Source organism: Typopeltis vanoorti, chromosome 10 (genome assembly GCF_054136105.1).
Source record: "Typopeltis vanoorti isolate ZY-2024b chromosome 10, IOZ_Tvanoo_1.0, whole genome shotgun sequence".
In the NCBI taxonomy this organism is placed as follows: domain Eukaryota; kingdom Metazoa; phylum Arthropoda; class Arachnida; order Uropygi; family Thelyphonidae; genus Typopeltis; species Typopeltis vanoorti.
The window spans coordinates 127,342,890-127,361,267 of record NC_143558.1 but is presented as its reverse complement, the minus strand read 5'-3'; the positions used below and the strand labels follow the sequence as shown (position 1 = coordinate 127,361,267).

At 34.5% G+C, this 18,378-nt stretch overlaps 1 protein-coding gene across 1 annotated transcript in view; it reads right to left on the bottom strand.

The window, feature by feature from the left end:
• LOC150102779 (uncharacterized) overlaps positions 1-18,378 on the bottom strand; it is a 316,217-nt gene that overhangs the window by 223,847 nt on the left and 73,992 nt on the right. Inside the window, exon 3 of the mRNA XM_090398740.1 lies at positions 14,281-14,449. Coding sequence (XP_090254866.1) covers positions 14,281-14,449 — 169 coding nt within the window. The remainder of the gene's footprint in view (positions 1-14,280; positions 14,450-18,378) is intronic.

The following is an 18,378-nucleotide window of genomic DNA, read 5'->3' as shown; positions in this document are numbered from 1 at the left end:
TTAGTAATAACACTCGAATTATATAATATTATATTCACTTATTTTTATCTCTAACATAATATAAGAAAAATTGTAATACAAAAGAAATAATGTTTAATTAAATTACTATTCATAATTTAATTTAATTCATAAACATACAAACATAATTATGTTGTATACCAGTGGTTCCCAACCTTTTTCCGCTTGTGTATCCTTTTAAACCCATTTCTATAAATTGTACCTCTTGTTTTTAAAATAGCTGTTTTTAAATACTGATATTTATTTTTCCATAGCTAAAGTTTTGCATTTTGTTTACTTTACTTGTTTTTCCACCATTACTGATTATTTTTCGTTTAAGTTTTGCATTTTGTTTACTTTACTTGTTTTTCCACCATTACTAATTATTTTTCGTTTACACCCGAACAGCCCAGCACGTACTCCCGGGAGTAAGTATACCACCAGTTAGGAACGATGTTGTATACCATCATTTTGAGTTATGGTTCAAAAGTTATGAGTTAAAACACTAAATAGCTGTATACAAGACAGTGTTCACACCAATTTTTAATTATGGATCTGAAAGCTGGGTTAGAAATAAAACTCTTGATCAAAGACTAGTGGTAGCAAACACTCAACAGGAATGCCATCTTGAACATCTGTACTTGAAGTAGAAAAAGCAATCACACACCTGAAATGTGGAAAGGCAGCTGGAGTAGATTATATTCGACCAGAAATGCCAAAATAACAATGACTACACTGCATAATTCAGAAGACCTGGTTAAAGGATCGAACTCCAGATGATTTTAGTAGAGCACTCATAATACCCAATTATAAAAAAAAAGGGAATAAAACTGAATGTGAGAATTACAGTGGAATTGCACTACTGAGTGTTCCTTGTAAGATTTATGCAAATATTCTTGAAAAACAGCTAAGAAAAATTGTGGTGGAGAAACTTAGAGAAGAACAAGCTGGTTTCAGACCAAACAGAGATTGTCAAGGTCAGATTTTCACTTTATAGTTGAGAAATCATGGAAATATAACAAGGATCTGTATTTAAGTTCTGTAGATCTGGAAATGGCATATGATAAGGTGCCAAGAGGAAAACTGTTCAAAATACACCAGTTATATGGTGTAAATGGAACATTATATCAAGCAATACATAGTCTCTATCTGAGTTGTAATCCAGCAGTTAGAATTGACAGAGGTACAAAAAGATGGTTTGATGTCATGTGAGGTGTGCGACAAGGGTGTAAATTATCCCCACTGTTGAAAGAAAGCAGTATTAAACCCCTAATATGAAATTTCAAGATGTTAATGTCAGCTCTTTACTTTATACAGATGATGATGATGATAGTATTTTCTTAAATAAATCCAGGACAAGTCTGTAGAATTCCCTGACCAATTGAATAACTGCTGTAATAAATTTGGTATGAAAATCAGCATTAAAAAGCAGATTATTAATGTTTTTTTTCTTTTATTTTTAAGATCTTTAAATATTTCTTGATATTCTGCTAGAAGTCTCTGATGATAAGAAACTCAACCAACACTAGTAGATTCCTCTGGCCACCACCCCTAATAGAAGATAGAAATAACCAAAACACTCTGACACACATGTACATCGCAACATAGCAATACCAACTGGCACACCTGCTTTCATATTCATTGATTATTTTAATCTGATTTGTTCTTTTTTAACTCTTTTGTAATACAAGCATGTTCCTGATGAGGTGCATGCACCTGTCAACATCAAACTAGTCAAACTGTTTACTTTAATGAAACATTAGGATACTTTACGTCATGTGGTCTTTATACTGGAAACTTGATGAATGTCTATATTCGTTTACAGACCACCTAAACCATCAACAAAAGTATGATGATATCAGAATGGAGTCAATTCCTTTGAATTCCTTTGAGTCAATGAACATCCTTTTCAGATGTTCATTATGAAATGAGATATCAACTTTTATCTTTAGCTGCCTGTGAAGGTCTACAAATACCAAACAGTATCAATACACAAAATCCCAGTTACTTGTCAAGCCAGAAACTATGATAATAAGAACACAAGGTAGAAATGTCACTCAAGATATTATACTACTGAAAAGTGAGTTTTTACATTTGAAGGATAATTTTTAACAGATCAGACTGTGTTGGCTCAAATTACCACTAAAGCAGCTGAAACTAAGAGGTCAGTATATTTGTTAATTGTATTTTCTGCTGGTTTGTTAGTTCATAAAATGAAAAAACCTTCTTTTCCAAAAGAAACTCCTACTAATTCCTTAGGAGACTGGCTAACTTACCTGAATTGATGTCCGATGTCCTTATAAAGCCTCTTCACATCCTAGCTTTTCTACTGAGTAGCTATATTACCAGAGAGATAGATAAGATACTGTTTTACCCCCCCCTACACACACACCACTTGTTATGAAATTAATAACATAAGATTTCAGGAAGCAGTTGTCCTGTTCTTGGTAGATAAGGTATTTCAGAGTAGTAACACTCCTTTAAAGATATGACTTTAAGATAGCACTGTTTTTTAATGCAAATTTTAAAAGTTAGATAATATGGTGACCCTGCTCTAGAAACCAAACATCAACTTAAAGCCACTTCAGATCTCCAATAAGCAGGCTGGTGATATCACACTGAGTGATGAAATAAATCAATATTTAATGTTAAATTAATTAATTAAAGGATAAACAATGAATGCAACATTCATTCTCATCATGATAAGATGTATAACGGTGGTTAGGTGAGTTACCAAGTAATCCTGAAAAATTGTGACTATTATTTTAGGTAAAAAACATCAAGTATATACGCTTTCATAACCCAGTTGGTTCCAACAATGCCCTTTGGTTAATCTGGAATATGAAGAAACTGGGTTTTTCAATTGAATGTGAGTTAGCCAGTCTTATGTGGTGGTGGTGGAGGCAGGATTCCACCTCCTAAAAAATAAGATTTTTCCCTCCCACATCAAAGGCAAACCAATCAGAAGAACATGCACAATTGCCAGCCGTAAAACAACTAGGCAGATAGGATTAACCCCTATCAGAATATTAATAAGGTTTCAAAGAAGCCACTGAGCCCAATGCACAAGATAAGATGGACTAAATGTATCTAGCTATTTATTATCCCTAGTTGCAAGTTTTCTTCTTTATACATGAGGAAGAGTGAAAATATATGTATCCATTCAACTGAAGCATTCACTTTTTGCACTACTATTAATATCCTGAATACTCACAATATCATAGGAGCCAGGAGTACAAAATGACTGGAAATTCTAAGCCGTTTAAGGAATATGCTTGCATTTCTTGGATGTAAGGTCCAGGTGGACAGTACAGCACCATCTAGTTTTAAACTAATACCATTAGCCAGGATACACTCAGAAGAGAAGCATTTTTCATTACACCACTACAAAGAAAAGCTGATAATCAATGTAGGAAAGTTATCCACTGAAGGTTTAAATCTAGATGACTTGGCAGAAAGTCAAAGCACTAGAATGGAATATCATTATTACTACATGATATCTCCATAAGGTAGATATAATAATTTCCTCTACAAATGGGAATGGATAGGATAAAATTGACTTCCATACTGAAAAGAAGAACAAGAAAGAAAGTTTTAAAGAGAATAAAAGTTGAGCAGCTCTCAGATGTGAACTATAGACTAAAATACACAAATATTATTCACAAAAAAATGAACGAGTTTGAAAGCAGGAAACAAACCTTGGAGATTCAGTGGCAAGCCCTGAAGAAAACACTGATTGATTCAGCCAGAGAGGCATGAGGCATGTTTTCTATCTTTGCATTGTCTGCAAAGATAGAAAAATCAGAACTCCACAGTGGACACAGGAAGTTAAAGAGACAGTGAAAGAAAAGAAGGGAGGACTTCGGAAAGAACATAGAAAATAAATATCAAGAAGGTGGCAAGATATTCTGGAGGTTGTTGAAGAAACTCAGAAATGGAGGAAAGACTGCTGTAAAAGGAATTAGAGACGATAAAGGTGACATCAAAACAGTAGAAAAAGATATCCTTGATATATGGAGTAATTACTTAAAAAATTGCTAAATAAAACAAGCAGTGATTACAGCACAGTTGTAAAAAACACTGACCAGGCATGCAGTCAGGAGTACATATCATTACCTGAAGTAGAAAAAGCCATCCAACGCCTGAAATGTGAAAAGGCAGCAGGAGTAGATGATATTCGACCAGAAATGCTCAAGTGTGGAGGTATAAAAGTCTTACAATGGCTGCACTGCATAGTTCAGAAGGTCTGGACAGAGGGACAAATTCCCGATGATTGGAGTAGAGCTCTCATAGTACCCATATATAAAAAAGGAAATAAAACTGAATGTGAGAAATACAGAGGCATTTCATTACTGAGTGTTCCTGGTAAGATTTATGCAAGTATACTTGAGAAACGGCTGAGAAGGATTGTGGAAGAGAAGCTTGGTGAAGAACCAGCCAGATTCAGGCCAAATAGAGGCTGTCAGGATCAGATTTTCACTTTACGACAAACAGTTCAGAAATCATGGAAATATAACAAAAATCTGTATTTAAGTTTTGTAGATCTGGAAAAGGCAAATGACAAGGTGCCAAGAGAGAAGTTTTTCAAAACACTATAGTTATATAGTGTTCGTGGGGCATTATATCAAGCAATACTTAAGTTTATTTGAGTTGTAAGTTAGCAGTTAGAATTGAAGTAAGAACAGGAAGATGGTTTAATGTTAAATCTGGTGTGAGACAAGGATGCACATTATCCCCTCTGTTATTCATTATCTTTATGGATCACATTATGAAGGAAAGTGGTATATTAAACCTGATAACAAAATTGGAGGTGTTAATCTCAGCTCTTTGCTTTATGCGGATGATGTTATACTTCTAAATAAATCCGCCACAAGTCTGCAAGATTCCCTGACTAAATTGAATAACTGTTGTAACAGATATGGTATGAAGGTCAGCATTAAAAAGACAATGTTTCTGCCTATTTTAGGCAGAAACACTGAAAATATCAACTGCATTGTGAATGGAAAACTTATAGAACAAGTAAAACATTTCAGCTACTTAAGCACGATTTTTAGTGAAGATGGTAAATTAAATATGAAAATAGACAACAGAATCAACAAAGCTGGTATGGTAGGAAGTCAACTGAATAAATTTATATGGAATAAGAGAGAAATTAGCCAAAACAGTAAATTAGCTGTTTATAAGACAGTGTTCAAACCAATTTTGACTTATGGATCTGTGAGCTGGATTAGAAGTAAAATACTTGGCCAAAGACTAGAGACGCAGATATGAGAGTCCTGAGAAAGATTAGGGGCATGATTAGATGGCATCAATGGCAATATCATATTAAAAATGAGAATATTAGGAAAGAATTTGATATTATCAGCATCCAGGAATTCATTAACAGAGCTAATCTCAGGTGGTATGATCACTTAAGCAGAATGGAAGAGGAAAGATTAGCAAAACAAGTGTTCTCTGCCAAGCTGGCTGGAAAAAGACCCAGAGGAAGACCAAGATATAGGCGTATTGATACAGTAAAAAAGTGCCTTAGAAGACAGAAATATAAGACCTGATAATATTGGTTGACATTTAACAGACTGATTTGGAAGAAAATTGTAGATAGGAAGTGAGTAATGATGTAAATTTTTCATGTAGTACTATCATATCCTGTATACCCCTTGATGGTATATATCAGGAATTTGATGATGATGAATGGACCAACAACTCAAATTGTGGCTGGTTGCTATTGTACACCACTGTCAGAATGAACTAGATTATTATAGCATCCTTTATGGGTCTTCATTGACACAAAGAGCTTATATTATCACACACCTGATGCTGTCATATAATTACAAAAAAATTGGCTATATTGTGAGCAAATCATGTTTTAATTCTTGGTTCTTTTCTTGTGTGTCTGTGTTCGCGCGCATATGCACGCATGTGCAGTCTAGCACGATCATTGTGGTATAGTATATTATACACTGATTTGAATAAATTAAGCAATAAAGAGATAAACTGTGATAACTAGGATGGGGGAAAAAAAAAAACACGAAAGTCAGGAACATCATTTAAAAAAGTGATGCTGAGTCTGGTTATTGTATACAAATGGTGGTTGTGTCAGAAACATATGAAAATGACCTGCAGCATAAAAGTAGGTGTTTTGGAGTGGTTTTCCATTTTGTGTCAGCAAAAATTTCTTGGATACAGCTGCAAGACATTTTACCAAGGAATTCAGGTGAAGAGCCATCATAAGTTTAGAGGTCAGCCAAAGTCAGGTGGAGGTAGACAGATGATAGCATGAGTCATTCCATGGTTCCAGACTGTAGAACCAATTCCAACAGTTACCAAGAGCATCCCAGAGTGAGTAACTGATATCTCTCATTCTGACCTGCAAAAAAAAAGTGCTTCCCCAAATCGGCAACAATTTAACCTCACACTGGCTACAGGAACATGCTTCCACTGCGTGCAGAAGATGGTCTGTATGCTAGGGAATCATATTGTTTACAGACAAATCCTGATTTGCTCTACAAAGTGATACAAAGTGTGCTCTGATCTGAAGAGAACCAAGAACACATTATCATGAATCTAATATCTGTGACACTTAAGGTGGTGTTTTGTGGAGGCATCTCATCAGGTGGAAGCACTGACCTTTCTGTTGCCTAGCAGAAACATGAATAATGCAACTTACAGAGACAAGTCCTGGATCCCTGTGTGTGTCAGTATGCAGATGGGATAGATAAGACACACATACTTCTTCCTGTTATGAATTTTAGGCAAAGTGGCCCGTTCCGGTCTCATGCTTTCTTGGTTTTCCAATTCTTCCTTTTCCATTTATTTTATATCTGTATAGTATTTTTGGCGGTCTGTTACTGTCCATTCAATTTAGATGTTCTAACTTTTTGTTTTTAAATTTTTGTTTATATTTACTGATATAGCGGTTAATTGGTTTTATATTCTAAAATTTCTTCATTTATTTTATGGTTCCACTTGGTATATCCAGCTGTTTTTATGAGAAATTTCATGTCTTCTGTCTGAATCCATTTTTCATTCTTTTTATGGTCCATGTCTCACTTCCATATAATAGAACTGGTTTAGACAGAATGTTATATATTCTGATTCTGGTGTGTTTATGTACCAAGGATGGCTTAAATATATTATTTATTACACTGTTTTACTTTAACAAAATTTGATATTTTGATGTCCATATGTTTTTCATCTTCCTATAATAAGTAACTACAATAAGTCTTCCTATAATAAGTCTAATTTGAAAGTATGTGCTTGTTCTAATATTTTATTATCTATTTCACTTCTTATTGGGTTTTCTCCTTTGAAAGACATTATTTTTGTCTTTACTTCTGATATGTTCATTTTATATTATTCTGAAATTTCATTTAACAATCTCTATAGATCATCTTCTGATGTTGCTAATACAATTTAATTATTTGCAAATAACAATATTTTTATTTGTGAGGTTATTTGTATACCAAATGAGTTATGTGGTTTCCAGATTATTATAACTTTATTTATATGGATATTAAAAAGCAGAGATAACAGGGTACATCCTTGCCATAAAGACATTTATACTATAAGACAACAATGCTTGTCCTCATCAAGCAAAGCTAGTGGAACAACATCTTCAAGAAGAAACTACTGTTTTATGGACTGGCCAGCCAAGTCTCCTGACCTCAATCCTACTGAACATGTCTGTGATGCTATAAAGTAAATATGTTGATGTTCTCAACCCCCCACCAAAAAAAAACCCTTGAGGAACTTATGAGAACTTAGTTATTACCAAATGAGCTCCTGGACTCCATTGTAACCAGTATAAAACCAAACCTAACCATTGTGAGTGATTTACTGCTGTGAGGGGTGACCACATTCCTTATTGAGGCACTTTGACAATCTCCTCTTGGACCTCTTGTTTTTGACCACTGTCTTCATGTACCCATTTTTCTGTGGGTGTTTCTTTCGCATCTCATACCATACCATACTGCTTTCCACCGAATTGCATAAAAAATCATACAGTTTTTGAGTAATCATGATTTTTCCCTTTGTTCCTTAATTTATGGAACCCATATACCAAGGGTCAAAGCTGTATAACTGAGAGGAGACCTCCACATAGCCTTTAAAGGAATGCGGAGAACCGACCAGAGCTTCTGACCTAATGTCCAGTCCTCACCTTCTCAAGGTGCACCCTGTTGGGTATCTACTTGGATACTGAACGAACGAGGATGGGCTGGCAATTTGGGATTTAGCCGACCAAATTGTATTCTTATTGGTTAAACCAAAATAAAAAATGATGGTACAACATGACAAAATTTCATGCCGGCTGGGGTGTCGCCCGGTTAAACAAGGCTCCCGTTGTTTTCGCCAGGGAACCAGGGCGAACAGCGAAAAGTCAGCTACTGGAACAAATCTGAAAACAAACCCCAACTCAACATCACCAGAGTTAAAGATCGGTACTATCAACGTAAGAAGCCTGAATGGCAAAGAAATGGAGCTAGCTGAGGAATTAGATAAGTACCAGATCAACAAAATAGGGGTGACTGAAACAAAAAAGACCAAAACTGGTGAGATCTTTCTGAGCAATAAATACAAAATGTTATATTCAGGCAATGACAATCAAGGAAAAGAAGGAGTAGCCATAGTATTCAACACAAAATACGAGGCTAATCTTCTTGAATGGCAGTCAGTCTCAAGTAGAGTAATGTGGGCAAATATGCGAATGGGGAACTGGACAATGAGACGTATTTGTGCCTATGGTCCCACAGAAGGTTCTACTAAGCTAAAAGTGGAGGAATTTTTTGAGGCTTTAGAAAAAGCAACTGACACAATGAAAAAGGAAAAGTTGGTCCTTGTTGGGGATCTAAATAGCAGAGTAGGGAATGATTGTGAGACATACAAAAATATTTTGGGAAAATTTGGAGAAAAGAGCAAAGCTAATAATAATGGCAAATATCTGTTGGATTTCTGCTCAGGACATGGACTGGTTATTACTAACACCATGTTCCAACATAAAAATGTGCAAAAATTCACATGGAGAGAAGAGGCTAGGAATAAGAAAAGTCTCATTGACTATGTTATTGTTGATAGTGATGTTTTCTCCCTGGTGCAGGACACCAGAGTGTACAGAGGATTTGAAATTGGAAGTGATCACTATTTAGCCTTGAGCAGGATAAAATTGAATTTCATATTGAAAAGAATAACATGTAAGAAAGTTTTAAAGCGAATAAAAGTTGAGCAGCTCTCAGATGTGAACTGTAGACTAAAATACACAAAGATTATTGAAAAGAAAATGAAAGTGTTTGAGAACAGGAATCAAACCTTGGAGATTCAGTGGCAAACTCTGAAGAAAACATTGATTCTGCCAGAGAGGCATGTGGTGAAGTTGCCTGCAAGGATAAAAAAAATCAGAACTCCCTGGTGGACACAGGAAGTTAAAGAGGCAGTGACGGAAAAGAAGAAAGCATATCAAAAGTTCCTGGCAAATAAGTCAGCTTTTACTCTTACAGAATACAGAGACAAATGTAAGAAAGCTAAACAGTGTGTAAAACTAGCTAAACAAAAGTCATGGGAGGACTTTGGAAAGAATATAGAAAATAAATATCAAGAAGGTGGCAAAATATTCTGGAGGTTGTTGAAGAAGCTTAGGAATGGAGGAAAGAGTGCTGTAAAAGGAATTAGAGATGATAAAGGTGAAATGAAAACAGGAGAAAAAGATATCCTTGAAGTATGGAGTAATTACTTTGAAAAACTGCTAAATGAAACAAGCAGTGATGACAGCACAGTGATAAAAAACACTGACCATGCGTGCAGTCAGGAATACATATCCATACTTGAAGTAGAAAAAGCCATCAAAGGCTTGAAATGTGGAAAGGCAGCAGGAGTAGATGATATTCGACCAGAAATGCTGAAGTGTGGTGGTATAAAAGTCTTACAGTGGCTGCACTGCATAGTTCAGAAAGCCTGGACAGAGGGACGAATTCCAGATGATTGGAGTAGAGCTCTCACAGTACCCATATATAAAAAGGGAAATAAAACTGAATGTGAGAATTACAGAGGTATTTAACTACTGAGTGTTCCTGGCAAGATCTATGTAAGTACACTTGAGAAACGGTTGAGAAGAATTGTGGAAGAAAAGCTTGGTGAAGAACAAGCTGGATTCAGGCCAAATAGAGGCTGTCAGGATCAGATCTTCACTTTACGACAAATAGTCGAGAAAGCATGGGAATATAACAAAGATCTGTATTTAAGTTTTGTCGATTTGGAAAAGGCATATGACAAGGTGCCAAGAGAGAGAAGCTATTCAATACGCTGCAGTTATATGGTGTCAATGGGGCATTATATCAAGCAATACTTGGTCTTTATTTGAGTTGTAAGTCAGCAGTTAGAATTGAAGGAAGTACAGGAAGATGGTTTAATGTTAAATCTGGTATGAGACAAGGATGTACATTATCCCCTCTGTTATTCATTATCTATATGGATCACATTATGAAGGAATGTGGTATTAAACCTGATATCAAAATTGGAGATGTTAATGTCAGCTCTTTGCTTTATGCGGATGATGTTATACTTCTAAATAAATCCGCTACAAGTCTGCAAGATTCTCTGACTAAATTGAATAGCTGTTGTAATAGATATGGTATGAAGGTCAGCAATAAAAAGACAAAGACAATGAAAAAAGGCAGAATCATTGAAAATGTCAATTGTGTTGTGAATGGAGAACCTGTGGAACAAGTAAAACATTTCAGCTACTTAGGCACGATTTTTACTGAAGATGGTAAATTAAATATAGAAATAGACAACAGAATCAGCAAAGCTGGTATGGTGGGAAGTCAATTGAATAAATTCATATGGAATAAGAAAGAAATTAGTCGGAACACTAAATTAGCTGTATACAAGACAGTGTTCAAACCAGTTTTAACTTATGGATCTGAGAGCTGGGTCAGAAGTAAAACACTTGACCAAAGACTAGAGACTGCAGATATGAGAGTTCTGAGAAAGATTAGAGGCGTGAACAGATGGCATCAATGGCAATATCATATTAAAAATGAGGATATTAGGAAAGAACTTGACATTGTCAGCATCCAGGAATGCGTTAGCAGAGCTAATCTCAGGTGGTATGGTCACTTAAATAGAATGGGAGAGGAAAGATTAGCAAAACAAGTGTTCTCTGCCAGGTTGGCAGAAAAACGACCCAGAGGAAGACCAAGATATAGGTGGATTGATACGGTACAAAGTGCCCTAGGCGATAGAAATATAAGATCTGATAATGTTGGAGTCTTGACAAGTAACAGACTGATTTGGAAAAAAATTGTAGATAGGAAGTTAGTAATGATGTGATTTTTTCATGTAGTACTGTCATATCCTGTACACCCCTTGAGGGTACATGGCAGGAATTTGATGATGATGATGATGAAAAGTTATAAGTCTAATACATATCCACAACTACACAATAAACTGTTTCATTTCTGAAGTGCAAGTATAAATTGCACAGAAAAATGAAAACTTGAGCTATAAACCACAACTTCATTATAAATCCAAGTGTTTATAATGGACTAAAGACAATATAAATGTGGGAAGAGGAGTTAATTTTAAATTCTTATTTTGACCTGTAACCAACACTGCCTATAAGTACTAATATACTGGAACTTTTGTAAATGAAATTAAACTGCCTTGCTTTATTAGTTCAGTTGATAAAAGTCACTGCTTATTTATCACAAAAGCTATGGGGTTACAAAGTACATAGAGGTATGGATGTTCATGAAGCTTATCTTAACAAATTAAACAGCCAGGAAGGACCTTACAGGGAATGCAAATACCATAAAACTGGTTAGAAATGCTCCTGTAAATCTTCAACCACACTCCAAATAATAGAACAGATCCTCTTTACATAACAAAAATAAAGATTTGGTGATATTTTTGAACTAAATTTCTCAAGTTGCAAATATAAAAATATATTATTCAGTTTGTTCACCAAAATAATGGAACTTCAGATTTTAGGAGAAATTTTTGATATTTTATTTTCAAAACTTCTGTAGAATTTTTAAAAATCTAACAGATAAGCTTAAATGTTGACGGTTATTCATTACTTTTTTTTTACGGTATTAACAACACCAAACAATTTTTATCAAAAGATGTTTTATCAACTGCTTATATTTTGCTGAATTTCAAATCAGCATCATCAGTGCACAACACATCTAGTATACGCAACAGTGAATAAGTACTATAATGGACAAAAGATCTAAAGTCCTATTTTGGCACTCTCTAATGTTGTTAAAAAAAACATTACAGCTATGTGGAAGTTTCTCTTACAATAACCTAAACAAATGCAACCATATTTGTTTAGGCTAGGAGAATTCTTGAAAGCCATAGCTGGCTCAAAAAATAACCTTTCAGATCTATAACGGCTTCTAAATAGCTGGCTCAAAAAATAACCTTTCAAATCTAAAACGGCTTTTCTAGGCAGATGTTAACTGATCCACTATGGGCAAACAGGAAGATCAGTTAACATCTACCTAGAAAAGCATAAAAAATATATTTGCTACTATTACTATGGCAAGTCAGGACTAGCAGATCATGCATTGGATACCCCTTCAGGCATAATTAGATGGAACAAAACCAATGTGCCATTTAGAAGCCATTATAGATCTGAAAGGTTATTTTTTGAGCCCAGCTATGTCTTTGAAGAATTCTCCTAACCTAAACAAATATGGCTGCATTAATTTGCCAAAAATGTGGGAGACTGTTATTGTAAGAGCAATTTCCACATAGCTGTAATGTTTTTTTTTTTTTTTTTTTTTTTTTTAACAACACTAGAGTGCCAAAATAGGACTTGAGATCTTTTGTCCTCGATTGCATTGTTTCACTTACTCACTGTCGTATATACTAACTGTGTTGTGCTCTGATGATGCTGATTTGAAATTCAGCAAAATATGAGCAGTCAATAAACCATCTTTTGATAAAACTGTTTGGTGTTGTTAATACCATTATAAATAAGTAATGAATTTTTAAAAATATAACATCAGAAATTTCCATTTCAAACTGAATTTTCTCAAATATCACAAAACAAAGAACAGACAAATAGGACATTTTTTTTTTTATTTCTTACAAAACAGTAAGAGATCATTCCACTATCAAAGGACACCAAGTTAATAAGGGGAAAAAAAAGAAGGTTTTAGAAAATTTTGAAAAATCTGTGCTACTTAAAATCAAAAAGTTCAAGTTTCTAAGGTTTTTCATCTGATGCACATACAGCCTACCTTTGTGCAATATTTCTGTTTCTTAGCTCCACAGGAAGTCAGTATACATTTTGAGTCAATTTATTATATATATATTTTATTTTTTTTTTTGTGAAATTTGCCCACAAAAAAATGTCAGTCTGGTTTACATTAGGCAAAAAGTTAGATAATCCAGAAACTCTGTTCTAAAGACTAAACATGGAACTTGAATCCATTTCATGCCTCAACAGGACTGATGGTCTCACACTGGGCAATGCACAACTCATCTATTATTTGAATATAATTTACAAATATCCATGCCCAATGTAAGTTTCAATGTAAGTGGTATGGTCACCTAAACAGAATGGGTGAGGAAAGATTAGCAAAACAAGTGTTCTCTGCCAGGTTGGCAGCAAAACGACCCAGAGGAAGACCAAGATATAGGTGGATTGATAAGGTACAAAGTGCCTTAGACGATAGAAATATAAGATCTGATAATGTTGGAGTCTTGACAAGTAACAGACTGATTTGGAGGAAAATTGTAGATAGGAAGTTAGTAATGATATAATTTTTTCATGCAGTACTATCATATCCTGTACACCCCTTGTAGGTCCATGGCAGGAATTTGATGATGATGATGAATTTAAGTTTCAAACATACGGGCTACTAGAGAGTGGAAATGCTATCTATTCAGCAACCAAGCCACACTTTGCAGCTTATATAAGCATGCATATCAAAATGAATAATTTAAAATGAATTATCTCAGCTGATTAACACAGCTTAAAGTAATTAAAAAAAAACCTGAAAAAATAAAATATCAGAGGAATGTAATAATTGATATCTTCCCTGAAAATTCTTCAATCTTTTTTTAATTGAGCATGAGATGAATGTTTGAATTTCATTAAAAACTTTTTCCTACAACTGTTCAATTGTAAGGAAAAAAATGACTTTTATAATTATTACACTAACATTACAGTGATTACAAAAATATATGTGTAACATATACATAACAAAATGAACATTTTATGGCAGTATAAATAAAATTTTTGATCTGCTCCAAAATTCACAAATCTAATAGACTTACCAGCCAGCTTTCCGGGTATAATACTACAAGAAGTGGGTTGGATATCACTTTGATCAGATGATTTTGAAGATCTGTGAGTTGACGGTCTGGTAATAAGTGTTCGTGTTGGTGGGTTTGGCATTTTGTACCATTTGAAATCAGGGTTAGCCTTCATGAATGCTTCTTTATACTGCAAATAAAACAAAAGACAAGAAGAAAATTTACATTCCTAAAACTCACAACACATTCATAATGTCTAAATTCTGATAAGAATAAACAAAAAGTAATGCCAGTTGCCTTACAAAATCCAAAAGTGTAGCATGCCTCAAATTCTTAAATATAAAATTTTTAAACATTATTTTCTTTAAAATAATGAAATTTTTTAAATTAAAGAAGATCAAAGGTTATTAAATTGTTACAGATCATTAAAGAATATTAATTTTTTTTTTTCTCCCTTGTAAGCTTGAATAATGGTAGTGATGTCTGCACGCAGCAACAGATTGAGTCCACTGTCAAATCAGAAGAAAATCCTTTGGAAATGTAAATTAATGATATCAATAATGTCAGAAGCGAGAATGACAAAAATGAGAGAATACACTTCATAAGATCAGCCTACATCACACAGACCAATGGATACTCAATGCTATGACTGCCAATGGACTGTTTATTCAAAGTGCACTGTCCAATTAATCATAAAATTAGAATACTGGAAAATTTGTTTGTTTTAATGAAACCTGTGACATAATAATTGGGAAAGAACACATTAGACACTGTATAGAAAATTACCAAACCAGTATTCTTACAAAATTGGGTGTCTAGCAGCTCTGGCAAGCTGCTAACCAACCAGAGAACACCTCCTGCAATGGCTGGGTATAGCCTTCATACCTAGGGTAGCCTTTATGGAAATTAAACATGGTTGTCATGATATTCAAAGAAGAATCTAAAAAATAACACAAACTCAAAAACTAAATGAAAGTATAAAACTAACAAATATTGGAAAAATGGAAGGTTTATTTTCAAAATTTATATATCATAGATGATATAATTAAAGATGATACAACTTTTGAAGGCCTCCTCCAGTTCTTTCCACCTTTCTCTGTTCTTGGCAATAGTCCAATTTTCCCCAACAAAATTTGACAATTCATCACTCCACCTTCTTTTAAGACATCCTCAGCCTCGTTTCCGTTCTTTAGGAATGCAGTTCGTTAGTATAGTGGTCCATTGCTCATCTTCTCTTCTGGATAGATGTCCTGCCCATTTCCATTTTAGTCGCTTGTGGTGAAGAATGATGTCATGATGCAAATCTGGCTTCTTATCCAGGTGTTTCACTTCTCATCTTTTAATGAGATGCCTAGCATCAACTTCTCCATTTTTCTTTGAGTTGTTAATTTATTTGCCAGTGCTTTTGTTAGCAACCAAGTTTCACAACTATATGTGAGATGACTGGAGGTATACACTGATTAAATGTCTTGCTTTTTAAACACAGTGGGACATCATTGTTTTAAAAAATGCTTTTCAATTTTCTGAATGCACTCCAGGCAAGTTGAACTCTCCTATTTATTTCCTTTTGGGGTCCACAATTTAGATCAATGAGATGACCTAATTATGTATATGAAGAGACTCTTTCCAAGAAATTGTTTTTGATGTTACAAAATGATTAAACATGATTTTAGTTTTTTCTCTATTTACTTTTACATAGACTTTTCTGCTTTCATGATAAAGGTCTTCTATCATTATATTAAGGTCTTCTGGAGTGTTTGCAAAAATTATGATATCATCTGCATATCTTAGGTGTGTTAAGTTTCTGTTATTAATTTTTATACCAAGGTTTGTCCAGTTTATATAATTTTAATATTTCTTGAAGGACTGCTATAAAGATTTTGGGTGATAGATAGTCTCCTTGAATTATGTGGTATTAAATATAGCATTTAAAGAAAGAAAATTACAAATGACTGGAGAAGAGCCTAACAATACCAATATTAAAGAAAAGAGACAGAACAAATCCAGAGAAAACGATGTTGGAAGTTTTTTTCCCACTTGGTTAGACTATAAATTATATATTTAGTTTAATCCTTTATCCAAGTATAAGCAAACAAAGTTTGCACCTAAAGTATCTTCAGGACTGCATTGCTTCAACCTTGGTATCACCTCTGGGTCTGGATCCCAATGAACAGACCTCAATAAAGGTCGAAACCGGTCTGGGTAGTGGCCCTTCCCATAATGCATAGCATTATACATGTCCACAAGGAGATGTGCTTTGCATTATGGGATACCAAGTGATATGAAGCTTTGCCCACTTCTGCTACGAGTTGCCCCAGTCCTGAAGATACTTCAGGCACAAACTTTCTTTGCTTACACTTAGATAAAGGATTAAACTAAATATATAATTCATAAAATCCAGAGCTTAGAAGAATAAATCTGCTTTGCACAACATTGCACGATTTTAAATCATGTTTGCTTACACTTGGATAAAGGATTAAACTAAATATATAATTCATAAAATCCAGAGAACTTAGAAGAATAAATCTGCTTTGCACAACATTGTGCATGATTTTAAATCATGCACAAAAATAATTAAGGTTGGAATAATAAATAATTTGACTAAATATTATACGTATATCAACAATAGATGCAATATTTATATTCAAAGCAAATAACAGAAATTATCAGAATACATTCAACCTCTTCATATGTGTTTCACTGATTTAGCTAAAGCTTCTGACAGAATGCAGTTAAAAAACAGACATAACCACATTAAAAATGAGAAAAATACCAAAGCATTTCAGAACTAATTAAGAATATATATAACAGTTCTATAATACAAAACAAAGCAGACTGGAGAAGTTAAAGTAACCAAGGAATTAGACAATGTGACTCATTAAATTCCACCTTATTTAATTAGCAATGAACGAAATAATAAAAGTAAACAAAATGAAAAAATGTGGAAACAAATTAAAACTAAAAAAAAATTATGGAACATGCTGATGTAGTCTGACTGGCAGAAAACGTAGGCAATTTGCAAAGTTTACTAAATACATTCAACAATTATTATTACGAGCAACTCCAAGGAGACCTTAGAACTATGTTTGAGACTCATTGAGGGAGACCCTAAACATCATGTCAAGAACTATTCAGATTTGTACAGTATCTATCATACTTTGCTTTGAACTCATTCATAGTCATGGCACCCAACACAGACTCTGGCAGCTTATTCCATTCATTCACTACTCTCCAAGCAAAAAACCTAGTTCTAACACCCTTGCTAACTACACTCTTGCTCAATTTCCATGGATGGCCCCCTAGTTCTCCCACCAGCAGACCTGTTCTGAAAAATTTCCTCTGAACTAATCTTGTAAAAATCCCTCAGTAATTTTAATGTCTCAATCATATCACTCCTTTTCTGCTCAACCAATTTCAATAACCCACAGATCTTCAACCTGTTCTCGTAAGGTTCATTCCATAGACCAGCTACCATCTTGGTCACTCGCCTCTGGATCCTCTATACCTCCTCTCCATGAAGAAGAAACCCTGGCACCCAGATCTGGGCACAGTAGTCAAGATAGGATCTTATCAAGGCTCGATAAAGAGAAACAATAACCTGCTTGTCTCTGCTCGTCAAAGTAGTCTTCAATAATCAAGTGATCTGATGAACTGATTTAGCCACTTTTTGCTATGTGCCCCCTAAACTTCAACTAACTATCCACCAACACTCCCAAATCTCTGGCTTTGTGAATTTCCTGGAATACAGTTCCACCAATGTGGTATACTGCTGCTAATCTTTTCACCCTAAAATGCATAACCTTATGGTTTGCCACATTAAACTGACATCCATTCTCCTTAGCCCACTCTGCCAATCTATCCAAACCATTTTGCAAAATTTTGACATCATGTGTATTTGCTATTGCTCTACCCAACTTTGCATCATCGGCAAATAAATAAATAGCAGTGATCCAAAAACAGAGCCCTGTGGCACACCACTAGTCACAGGCCTTCTTTTGGACTCTACTCCTGAATAAACTTCTCTCTGATATCTCTCCATTGACTACCCTCCTATCCATCTCACCAACCCTATATCCATCCCCATGTGCTGCAGTTTACTGATTAAAATTCCATGTGGTA